Source organism: Saccopteryx bilineata, chromosome 2, assembly GCF_036850765.1.
Source record: "Saccopteryx bilineata isolate mSacBil1 chromosome 2, mSacBil1_pri_phased_curated, whole genome shotgun sequence".
Lineage (NCBI taxonomy): Eukaryota > Metazoa > Chordata > Mammalia > Chiroptera > Emballonuridae > Saccopteryx > Saccopteryx bilineata.
The window spans coordinates 288,588,470-288,600,588 of NC_089491.1; the positions used below are offsets into that span (position 1 = coordinate 288,588,470).

The following is a 12,119-nucleotide window of genomic DNA, read 5'->3' on the forward strand; positions in this document are numbered from 1 at the left end:
GGTTTCTAAATGTTTCGGCTGGGTCCTGCCTCCCGTCCTCCATGAGCACGCCAACGTGATCATCACACAATGACCTTGTCGTCTTGTCGAACTTGTTCATCCGACTGTCCAGCTGCCATGCTGGCCTGAGAGGAGTCGGGGTGTCAGAGAAAGGGAACGGGGTTGCAGCTCTGGGCGCCGGGAATGTGGACAGGCCCGGGAGGAATGGGGACAAATGGGAGAAGGGACGCAGGGCCATTGAGAGAGGCATCTGCGTGCAGGTAACAAGGACACATCTCCAGGGCACAGGTCACAATTCTCCAGGGAAACATGAGAGAAGTGGCCAGACTCCCCTCCCCCACTGAGCCTCATTTCCCAGAGGCCTTTGTCCGGCGTCTGCGGCTGCTTTGGGCAGAGGGTTCCGGACAATGACACTGAAAATAGGTCGCGAGGATGAGATAGGATGTGACCTCAGAGTCTGTCCTCAGGTTCTTAGACAAAGATCTCAGAAACCAAGGCAGCTGCAGAGGTCAAGAAAGAAACCTTTTGGTGACATCCACTCCAGAGTCTTGGGGTCACATCCTGGTGCCAGCATGAGTGTCTAGCCTCTTGGCCTCCCCTCTAGCTCTCACCAACCTCTCCTTTCTTCCTCGGCAGGGACCGATGACCTTGGCCATGACACACTCTCCCCTGCTGTCTGCTCCAGCTCGGCCTGTGTGACTGAGTCATCACTGCCCCAGCTGTTTCACGTAAGTGTGAGGCTCAGGCCAACCCCCCACCCCAGCCAAAGGAAGGGGAAGGTGTGGGGAGGGGAGCTCCAGGGAGTCCTGGTCACAGAGGGCAGGCCCTGGGAGTGTTTAGTTGGCCACAGATTTGTACTCTTTGGCTGCCCTCAGTCCCTGAGTGGGCCAGCACTGAGTCCATTCTGTCCAGATCTGCTGGCTCCAGGAGGCAGCACGAGGACCTCTTCCTCCTGTCCTCAGGGAGAGTCAGGAGGAGGTGGTGTGATGGGAACTCCACGGCACTGGCACTTGGGTCCTAACAGACTCTTGCTGTCGTGTGACCAGGGAGATCACTTAATGGTCTGGCTTCCCCTCGCGTGTGTGGGGTTTGTGCAGTTTAAAAGAGGTGTTAGTTCTCTTCTGCTACACAACAAGCTACCACCAACTGGGTAGCTTAAGACAACACACACTAATGACCTCACAGTCCTGTGGGTCAGGACTCCAGGTGTGGCTAGCCGCACGCACTGCTTCAGGGACTCACATGAGGTTGCATTCAAGGTGTCCACTGGAGTTGCATTGAAAACCCAACTGGATAAGGGTCCACTTCCCCTCTCACTTGTGTGATTGTTCAGTTCCCTTGGGCCACTGAAGTGAGGGCCTGCCCTCCTGCTGTCCAGTGGACTACAGGACGGAACCACTTTCAGCTCCTTGTTACGTGGGAGTTCCTTGTCACATAGACCTCCCCAACATGGCAACTTGCTGCATCAAGACCAGCAAGGGAGAAAGTTGGCCAGCAAGAGGGAACCAGAATCTTATATAATCTATTCCCAGAAGTGACAGTCCGTCGCCTTGGCTGTGTGCTTTTGGGTGGGAGCTGGTCACAGGTCGCACCTGGCCTCAAGGGGAGGGGGTAACCAGGCACGGCTGCCAGCACACAGGGCTCGTTTGGGGTCCTTTGAGAGCCTGCCCATCACAGACAGGGATGCAAAGGGAAGCATGTTGAAAGCTATAGAATGCTGCTTAGATGTGCTGAGTCATTGTTACCATTTGCTTCTAGTTGCAAAGAGAAAAGGAGCCCACCTGAAGTCAGAGACCCACACCACATGGGAATTTAAATGCTGAATTGTGCCATGCACTCTGGGCCCCCAGGGAGGCTGGCCGGGACTGGCCAGCTCACTGCCTGCCTTGACACAGCCTTCTCGGTTTATTGATTCTAAGGCTAGGCTTTAGCAGCCACAAAATGTCTGGGTCTCCCTTTGCCCCACAAATAACTGTGTTTGAAGGACCTTTGAGTTTACAAGGGACCCTTGCATACTTAAATCTCACTTTTTGCTCACAATCACACCTGTAAATGGAGTTTTTGACTAATCTCTCTTTTACAAGTGAGAAAGGTGGTCAGTTTCCAAGCTGGGGTGTCTGGTAAGTGGTATGACTGGGCCTCAAATGGGCCCTTGGACCCTTGACCGCCTGCACTGCCGTCCCTCCCACCCCTCACAATGTTCAGGCCATCTCTGCCCTACAACCTTCACGGTACTGAGCGAGGAAGGCCAGGCATGGAGGGCAGGAGGAGGGAGGGCACTGTTCTGACATGGCTTCACAATTCCCTGTCTCCTACAGCGGCTGGGCACACCCCAGGGGACTAGGCCAGGACTGCAGCAGAGTGGGTCACTGCTGCCTGCCCCAAGTTCAGGTCACTCCACGGGCCTCTCTGTCTCTTAAGCAGCCCTCAGTGGTGAGCATGCGGGGAAGGCAGAGTAGTGTTTCAGTGAAGGTACATAAACTTCTCTGGGCCAAGTCTTACTGGTCTTAACCAAGGATGCTGACGTCCACAGGTAGGATGTGAGCTGAGAGATGCGACTTGCTGCCCCCTGGTGGTATATCAGAGTCATAATTGCCATGCCTGTGAAAGAAATGCTATATACCAGGAGACGATGACCAAACTTTAATTAAGTACCTGCTATGCGCCAGGCTCTGTGCATAATGCTGCAGGGAAATAAGAAAGAGTATAAAACACAACTTCTAATCCCAAAGGACTCATAATTAAGAGGAGGAGTCAAGATGTTCACATATCGCCCTGGCCGGTTGGCTCAGTGGTAGAGCGTCGGCCTGGCATGCAGGAGCCCAGGGTTCGATTCCCAGCCAGGGCACACAGGAGAAGCGCCCGTCTGCTTCTCCACCCCTCCCCCTCTCCTTCCTCTCTGTCTCTCTCTTCCCCTCCCCCAGCCAAGGCTCCATTGGAGCAGAGTTGGTCCGGGCACTGAGGATGGCTCTGTGGCCTCTGCCTCAGGCACTAGAATGGCTCTGGTTGCAACAGAGCAATGCCCCGGATGGGCAGAGCATCGCCCCTTGGTGGGCATGCCAGGTGGATCCTGGTTGGGCACATGCAGGAGTCTGTCTGACTGCCTCCCCGTTTCCAGCTTCACAAAAATACCAAAAAAAACCCAATGTTCACATATAAATGTTGACAAGCATCCCTTTGTTCACACACACATGTTGACTTGGTAAGTCAGGGTTTGAAAGGGACACATGGAAAGGTATAGCAGGAGGAGCCCAGAAAGAGAGGGTGCATCATGGTGGACAGTCAGCCCAGTTCTCAGAGCCCCGAAAGCTGGGCAGGATTTAAATCGATGGGGAAAGTGAGATCATGCACGCCCCTCCGCAAAGCCCTTTGGGAAGCCACATCATCGCCAGGAGAGTTAAATCCCTTGCCTGGCCTACAGCTGGCCCCAGCTCTGCACCTCCCCGGCCCTGTACAGGCCTCTCCCAATCCCTTGCAGGTCCTGGAACCCCATGTTCTCTCCCACTCCTGTTCTCTCCGCCATGTCTGCTGGATAAGCTCCCGCTCGGCTTCTCGGGTCCTGCCCACACGCAGCATCTTCCCTGGAACCTCTCTCAGGCCTCAGTTGTCCCTCCTCGGTGTTCCCACAGTCCTGGTCTGTGTGTCTCTGGCTATGCGTCCCACATGGGGCAGGAGATGCATTGAGTGTCTCTTCATCACAAGGCTGTACACCTTTTAAGAGCTGGACCTGCTTGATAGGCAGGGGGTTTGTGTGGGGGCACGAGGAGGGCTGAGGAGGGGAAACAAAACAAATCGGTGATGGGCATGCCAGGAAGTGGGCCAGGCAACACTTTCTGAAGTTTGGTCTGAAGTCTGTGCCCAGATTGGTGCATCCTGCAGGCTGTGGGATGCTGGGAAGACTCTGGAGGGACAGAGGGGCACTGCCACGTGACAAGTCTAACCCAGGTTTCAGTGGTGCTCAGACGCAAGCCAGTGAGTCCGACTGGGAAACCATGCCTGGGGCGGGCACAGCAGGCGAAGTCTCTTCCCGATGCGGAGAACAGAAGATGTGGGGAAACAAAGAATAATTTGAGGATTGGACCATCTGGGCCACTAGAGGAACCTCCTGTGGGCTTGTCAAATGCTACTCTGCAGATTAATCATCCGGGACCTTGTGAAAATGCAGATTCTGACTCATCGGGCCTGTGGCGGGGCCTGAGGGGCTGCTTCTCTACCCGGCTGCCAAGGCGCTGACCACACTGTGGTCTACGGACTGCACTGTTAGAAGCAGGGCCAGGTTCATGCTGAGCTCTAGGAGCACATGGTGAGGGGCAGATGATGTCCCTGGGTGAAGGAAAAGGTGCCCCTTCTGCCAAGTGGACACAGCAGGGCGCGTGGCTTTGTGAGAACGCAACTGGTGCTCCCGCACCCACTTGCCCTTTGAGTAACTGAACAAGCTGCAAACCCTTTACGGCAGCTCTGGTGGAACCTCGACCAGACGGATATTGGAGGTGGGGGAGCCCCTGTGGAGAGGGGGTGATGACCTAGCCTGAGTTTGAGCTGCCTGGGAGACACCGAGTGGAATGCGTGTCCACTGGCAGTTGGAGGCAGAGCCGGAGACCCAGCTTTGGGACTTGGAGGCTTACTGACAATGGAGCGCGCAGTGAGGGAAGGAGGATAAGGTGACACGGAGTGCAGGGACTCATTAACCTATGGGCCCTTTTGTTGTCTTGCAGGTCACCGTTCCCTCACTGAACGTAAGTGTTCACGGTCGTTCTTCCATTCTCAAAATGCCGAGGCTCTTCCCATCCTCGGCTCTGTTCGCACAACCATCCTTGGTCCCCATGAGCCCAGGATGCCCAGAAATGCCACTCAGTGGCCTGCAAGGGGAGTCGGCCTGAGCCCAGACAGCCTCGCACCCTGAGCAGGGCTCTGTCCTGTGAGCCCCCATTAGCCAGCACCAGGCTCCCAGAGCCAGAGTGGCTTCCTCTGGGCCCGCCTGGCCCTCATTTTCCACCAGAGTTGGAAAGAGAGGAGAGATGCCCCCAAAAGGAGTGTGGATTTGAGCCAGGGGAAAATTAGGCAGAACTTTTAAGATTCTGACCCTGTCCCCTCCACCTGGGGTCGAGGGCTCAGGGACCCCTAGGTGTTTGAACTCTAGAAGGCAGTGAGAGCATGGCCCATTGGGGGAACTAGGATGGGTGGCATCTCAACCAAATCAATCAAGGCTTTATTCATCACACGTGAAATAAGGATAAAGCCCAGGCCAAAGGTTAGTGCTTAGGGTGCTGCCACATGCAGAGGAAGCCCTCTGTAATGGGAAGCTGTCATTCTTTGTGTCTTGGAGCCACAGAGTTGGAGGGGGGGTATAGTTGGAGCAGGGTGTGAGAGAGGACAGGAGAGGGAGAAGAGAATTCAAGGAGAAAGACAGCAAGAAGCTTTGATACTGGGTGGAAACAGGAAGCAGCATTGTGCCTTCAGCTGGCATTCTGCCTCCTCTCTGTCCCCAGTCAGCTGTAAGCCTGCTTACGAGGCTGGCCAGCCCCCTGCCACACTCTGTCCTCAGGAGGCCCCTAGTGGCCCAGGGCCTAGGGCCCTCCCTGCCTCCAGCTGTGCCCCACCCGCCATCCCTCACCTCTGCGCGCCTCTCTCTGCAGAGTTGGATGGGGCGCCGGGCGGATGACAGCGGGAACGGTTGTGATCACCGGCGGAATCCTAGCTGCGGTCATCCTCCTCTGCATCATTGCGGTCCTGTGCTACTGTAGGCTCCAGGTCAGTCCCCTGCGCCGTGGCCAGAAGCCGACAGCAAACCACTTCCACAAGTGGGCACGGACACTGGAGGCCCACTCTGGGCTGACAAAGCCCAAAGCCATGGCATGGGGGAGGTGCGAGTCAAGGGGGCTGGAGGTTGGAGGCGGTCAGAAGGGGGCTCTGCACCCTCTACCCCAACCCCCCCCCACCACCACACTCTGCACACTTCAGGGGACACAGAGATAGCGTGTTGGGAAGGTGCCGGCTCACGGTGGTATGTCTCCTGCACAGCTGTGCTTTCAGAAGTGGCGGGAAGGGCCCCGTTCTGCAGCACCTCTGAAACCGCTCCCAGCCACGCAGCCCTGTCCCCAGTGTGCTTGTACGTCCCTCGCTCTCTGCCTCTCTGCCTCTCCCAGCCACGGCTGGAGTTCACACACAGAGAGTAGGGAAGGAGAAGGGAAAGGCTTGCAAGGCTGGGAATCTATCTGTACCTGTGGAGCTTGGCCTCTGGTGTCGAGTTGGATGAGCCGTGGAGCCGGCATGTGGGTGCCCGCGCCACTCAAAGGGGGCCCTGCGCACTCTCCCCTCAGTATTACTGCTGCAAGAAGAGCGAAGAGGAGGAGGCAGATGAGGAGGAGGAGGAGCGCGCCCTGCCCACGCCCCCCGGGCGCCCCCCCTGCAATGCCTGCAGCTCCCAAGCCCGGGATGGCAGAGGCGGCCTGGCGCCTCTCAGCAGCGAGCCGTGCAGCGCGCCGTGCGGGGCGGCCGCCCGCCACTGCGCCACCTGCTCTCCCTACAGCTCTCCCTTCTACATACGGACGGCTGACATGGTGCCCAATGGGGGTGGAGGCGAGAGGCTTTCCTTCGCTCCCACGTACTACAAGGAGGGGGGACCCCCGTCCCTCCAAATGGCAGCACCCCAGAGTTACCCGGTGACATGGCCCAGCTCAGCGCACGAGGCCTTCACCAATCCAAGGGCTATTAGTACAGACGTGTAACCCCTCTCACCCCCAACCCCATGCACACTGACGCTGCTGCCCCGCAGGAGCGCTGGGCCGGCAGCTGACCCCTCCAGCACCCCACGAGGACCGTCTCCGTTTCCTTGTCTCTTCCCGCCCCACAGTGGAAGGTTCACCAGGATTAAAGCCACTGAGCGCGTTGAGAACCAGGGCAGGCCTGGCCCCCTGGCCCAGAGGTGGGTGCCACAGGTGGAGCTGGCAGCACCTCTGCTGGGACATTCCTCTGGCCAGCTTCCGCACCCGGGGCCCCTTTCACTCCCCTCGCTCCCCACCCCCTGCTTTGCCGGATTGTGAGAAGAGGGAAGCTATGCAAAGGCCTAGAGACCTCCAGGTCCTTGGAGGTGAAAGAAGGAAGGGGGCGCAGGGCTGGGGGCCAGGGAGCAACTAAGATACCGCAGAATTTGAGAAGGCAGAAGGGGGTGTTAAAGGGGCCACTTCTGGACTTGCTTGCTAAAATGAATCCAAAAGTCAGTTCACAATCTAGTTGTTTCTTGTTTTCTATTTTCTATTCCCTATGTTGTACTTTATATCTCCATGACTGTTCTGTAACAGCCGATTTGTACTTTTTTAAAGTTTATTGATTGATTTTAGAGAAAGGAAGGGAAACAGAGACACGGAAATGTAGATCTGTTCCTATGTGTGTGCCCTGACCTGGGATCGAACCCTCAACCTTTGCATATTGGGACAATGCTCTAACCGAGCTAACTAGCCAGGACCCAATTTGTACTTCTTCATCTCTTTACCTTTTCACCCGTCCCCCAACCCACCTCCCACCTGGCAGCCATGAAGATGTTCTCTGTATCTACGTGTCTGTTTCTGTTCTGCGTGTTCATTTATTTTGATTTTTGGATTTAATCATTGTTTGGATATGTATTCATTGCCGCTTTATTGTTCATACTTCTTATCTTTTTTCTTCTTCTTCTTCAAGAAAACTTTTTAACATTTCATGTAATATTGGTTTGGATTTGATAAATTCCTTTACCTTTTACTTGCCTGGGAAGCTCTTAAAGTGTCTTTGATTCTAAATGATAGCTTTGTTGGGTAGAGTAATCTTGGTTGTAGCTCCTCGCTTTTCATCACTTTGACTATTTCTTTCCACTCCCACTGGCCTGTAAAGTTTCCACTGGGAAATCTGCTGACAGTCTTACGGGAGCTCTCTTCTAGGTAACTGCTTTTCTCTTGTTGCTTTTAAGATTCTCTCTGCCTTTAACCTTTTGCATTTTAATTGTGTTGCGTCTTGGTGTGGGTCTCTTTGGGTGCCTCTTGTTTGGGATTCCCTGCATTTCTTGGACTTGTATGTCTGTTTCCTTTACCAGGTTAGGGAAGCTTTCTGTCATTATTTTTTCATATAGGTTTTCAATTTCTTGCTCTATTCTCTTCTCCTTCCACCCCCCCCCCTCCCCATGTTGCAAATGTTGGTATGCTTGATGCTGTCCCAGAGGCTCCTTACACTATCTTCATTTGGGGGGATTTTTTTCTTTTTACTATCTAATTGGGTGTTTTTTGCTTCCTTGTATTCTGAATCACTGATTTGATTCTTGGCTTCATCCACTCTACTATTGATTCCCTATAAATTATTCTTCGTTTCCATCAATGTAGCTATCACTTCTGACTGGCTCTTTTTTTATGATTTTATGTCCTTTTTCATGCTTTTAAAGTTCTAAGTTCCTTGAGCATCCTTATAACCATTTTTTAAAAAAGCTCTGTATCTAGTAGTTTGCTTGCCTCCATTTCCTTTAGTTCTTTTTCTGGTGGTTTCTCCTGTTTGTTCATTTAGGACCTGATTCTTTGTCTCCACATTTTAGCTGCTTCCCTGTGTTTGTTTCTATGTATTAGGTAGACCTGCTGTGTCTCCCAGACTTGGTAGAATGGCCTTGTGTAGTAGGTGTCCTGTGGGGCCCAGTGGCACAGCCTCCCCAGTCACCTGAGCTGGGCGCTCCAGGTGCACCCTTGTGTGGGCTGTCTGCTGTAGTTGAGCCTTGATTGCTGTTGGCATCACGGGCCAGGCAGCTGTGACTGTAGCTGAGGAGATGCTGTCCAGGAGTCTACCCTGCAGAGCAGGACTTGCTACAGGGGGGCTTTGGTGCTCACCGAGTCTGCCCCTGGAGTGTGTTGCTCATGGAGATGGTAGGGCTGTACTCCAGCATGGTCTGAAGCTGTCCACTGGGTGCACTGGCTCTGAGGCCCCCTGGGGGGGGTGCAAGGTCAACCACTGCCTGTGCCCTGCATGGGGCCACCTGGCATGAGCTCTAGAACGATCTGCAGGTGACTACTACTTGTGCTGGGCTTGGAGGTGCCCAGGAGAGGCCAAGCTGTGAACCAAGGGGGGCTGCCACTAATACTAGGCCTGTGGTCACTTAGCAAGAGGTACTGGGTACACAGATGCTGCTTGTGTGATTCTAGGAAAGCCTAAAACCCTAGATTCTTTCTTTGCTTTGGGAACTGCCTAGCTGAGAACCTTTTTCAAGTTTTGCTACTATAGTGCAAGTCACTTAGCGAGTGGAGTCCTGCTGATGGTCTCTAGGACCACGGGCCCCCACACTGAGCGGTGTGCACGGATGCAGTCTTACAAGGGTGTGTGCATTCTCAGCTGTGCACATGCACATCTGTCAGCACTGGCACACAGGCTTTGCTGCCTTCAGGAGCTGCAGAGTTGGAGGGTCTCCGATGTAGCAACTAGAAAGGAAAGTCTGACCCTCAGACGGCATGGGCTAAAGGTGATTAAGGTGACCTATCCCCCCAGCAATAGATGTGGTACAGGAACAGGCTGGAGTCTCCTATGGGACGATGCTGCTGTGTAAGCCCTTCTAGTGCATCCTACTCGGTGTAAGCCTACTCTAGCACACCGTGACGCGGTGGAGCCAGACCACTGATTGCACCAGGGACAGCGACCCTCAACCCTGAGGACTGCAGGGTCCTGACTTAGCAGCTGGATTCTGCTTACTGCCCTCCCTCCACTTCCCTCCTCCCAGGCTCCAGTGAGCGCCTGTTCATTGCCATCTAGCCCAGACCCAAGTCCGGCTCCCACTTCCCACCTGAAACTCAGCTGTGGCCTTTCGCCATTTGAGTGAATGCATCTGATGAGTTTTCAGCCACCTCTGCAGTAAGGGCATGGCTGCACCTCCTCTTAAGGGCAGAGCTGACCCCCATCCCCACCTGAGTCAACCAATGCTGCGGGAGGGGCGGGGAGGGAGGCGGGGCTGGCCCCTCTGCTGAAATACTGATCCTGCATTTGTGTCAATCCATTCTGTTCCAACGTGTGGCACCCTGCATTTCGCTCTGTAATTAAGGCACACTGGGTTGAGAGTCAGAGGCTTTGGTCTGGTCACTCTCTGGTCTCTCATTAGTGCTAGGACCAGTCACTTGTCTTCTCTGAGACCCTATTTTCTCTAGGGAACAGCGACTTGCCCAGATGGACTCTTGGGCTCCAGAGCGCTTCCTGGAGCCGGGACTTGCTGACAAGCTCTGCCAGCAAGGCCGCGCTCCTGTGCCCAGTCCTGGCTGGGGCGGCCGACCCCTGTGCTCAGGGCTGCGTGCTGAGGGACGGGAGACCACCGCCAAACAGAGGATTAGCAGGCATAACAGTGTTAATTGTCCATGAAAAGCACATGTTCATCTGAGCCTCCTATGAGAGACCTCAACTAGTAACACTTCTCTTATACCAGGAGGCAGCTCTAGGAGGGTACAGTGAGACCTGTCTCCACGTCCAGAGGGACCAGCATAGGACAGCAGCTTTAATATAGCCCATGCCACCACCAGCCCAGATGGGGCCAAGTGCACCCCCTGGACAGGAGTTGCTGGGCCTGGCAGCCCTCGCTTCCGGATGACCAGCCCAGTGCCTTGCTGCCCTGAAATCCCATAGCCACCAACCCCAGCAAGGGCTGTGCCCCCCGCCCCCACCCCCAGGTAATAGTGTCATTGTACCTCTTGCCTTTGCAGAAGTCAGGACAACCTGGTCAACTGTCACCCGCTTCTTACCTCTGATCTGTTGGGGTCCCTACATGAGAGACACCTTGTGCAGCCCTGTCTCCTTAGCTCTCCCAGCCTCAGTCCTGCCCACCCACACATGCAGACCTGTCGGAGGCATTGGAGGGATGGCGGTGCGGCTGTCCGGCACACAACCCCGGCGCTGCTCAGGGCACAGGCTGGGGACTGCCCACCTCCTGGCCCCATGGCCACGAGGGCCTCACGCGTGCACGAGGAAGCTCCGCCCACTCCGCTGCACTGCACTTTTAGCCATGGGACACTACCTGGACATTTCCCAAACTGCACCCTAAGTGGGAAGAGGAGAGGCTGGGAACACTCCGTCCTCCCCGCCCCCCAGTCTCAATCGCCGCCTCACTGCTCCTGCTGCAGATTTCTGTCCGGCATCTCTGGTCACTTGGAGTCACGGCCAAGTGAATGTCAATAAATGAGGAGTTTGAAATAGAAATCCCACAGGGTCCTCCGTTCTTCGCCCGGGGAGGGCAGCCGGGCATGGATTTAACCGTGGGTACTCCTTTCCATCTCGCAGAATGTCCACGTTCAACCCCAAAGTCCCCTACCAGCTTCCTCTCCCCTCCCACCTCCACACTGGGTCCCCTGCCCAGGGTGCCTGCCCTTGACCAGCCACCACTGCCTCGGTCCTCGCTCACATCCAGGGAGCTCTATTGTTTGTGGGAAAGGGGACTTGAAATGTAGCTGCTGTCCCCTGGGGTTGAGTGGCCTGCCAATGATGGGGCCCTCACCCAGGGCAACCGAGGTATCAGCCCCATCCTCAGTGCCCAGGCCCGTGGTGTCCCCACCTGTAGCTCTGGGTTCACTCACGGAGTCTGCGGAGCCCCAGAGTGTCGCATGACCAGCCCTTGCATGTTGGGGAGGGAGGGAAGAGAAGAGGGGGACCAGACCCTCAGCTCTGCCCCTAGCAGAGACTGCAAGAGCAGGAGCAGTGTGGGGTGCAGGCCAGGGAGCCAGAACCGAGTTTGTTTGTGGGGGGACTCGGGGAGGGGGTGCAGGCCAGGGAGCCAGAAACGAGTTTGTTTGTGGGGGGACTCGGGGAGGGGGAGGGGCACGTAAGTCCGTGTGTGCCTGGGAGTATGTGTGAGAGAGGGACGCTGTCTGCCCAGCTCAGGGCCACCGAGAGCCCTGACTGACTGCGGCTGGGCGGGCAGTGGGCAGCTGGCCTACACCGTCCGCACCCCTCTGTGAAGAAGACCCCTCACAGTCACAGGTGAGCTCTCCCCTGGGAAGGCCTTTTTCAAGGCGGCTAGTCCCCGAGGAGGATTCGTCCAGGCCGCAGGGGAAGCACTTGGCTCCCATGCTTCCCATCTATCCTGTCATTGACCACCCTGGCATCTATCCTTGTTCTACACACACACAAACACAACACCA

General features: G+C 55.6%; 1 protein-coding gene across 4 annotated transcripts in view; it reads left to right on the forward strand.

Annotated features, from left to right (window-relative positions):
- The window catches only part of LOC136325992 (protein FAM163A-like), a 51,448-nt gene extending 40,292 nt beyond the window's left edge, over positions 1 to 11,156 (forward strand). For 3 of the 4 annotated variants that reach the window (XM_066261275.1, XM_066261274.1, XM_066261273.1), the window contains exons 2-5: positions 637 to 728; positions 4,716 to 4,736; positions 5,637 to 5,751; positions 6,321 to 11,156. In XM_066261275.1, the coding sequence (XP_066117372.1) occupies positions 5,659 to 5,751; positions 6,321 to 6,728 (501 nt within the window). In that variant the 5' untranslated portion in view covers positions 637 to 728; positions 4,716 to 4,736; positions 5,637 to 5,658 and the 3' untranslated portion in view covers positions 6,729 to 11,156. The remainder of the gene's footprint in view (positions 1 to 636; positions 729 to 4,715; positions 4,737 to 5,636; positions 5,752 to 6,320) is intronic. The other variant, XR_010729360.1, reaches the window with a different exon arrangement.
- Positions 11,157 to 12,119: the final 963 nt, after the last annotated feature.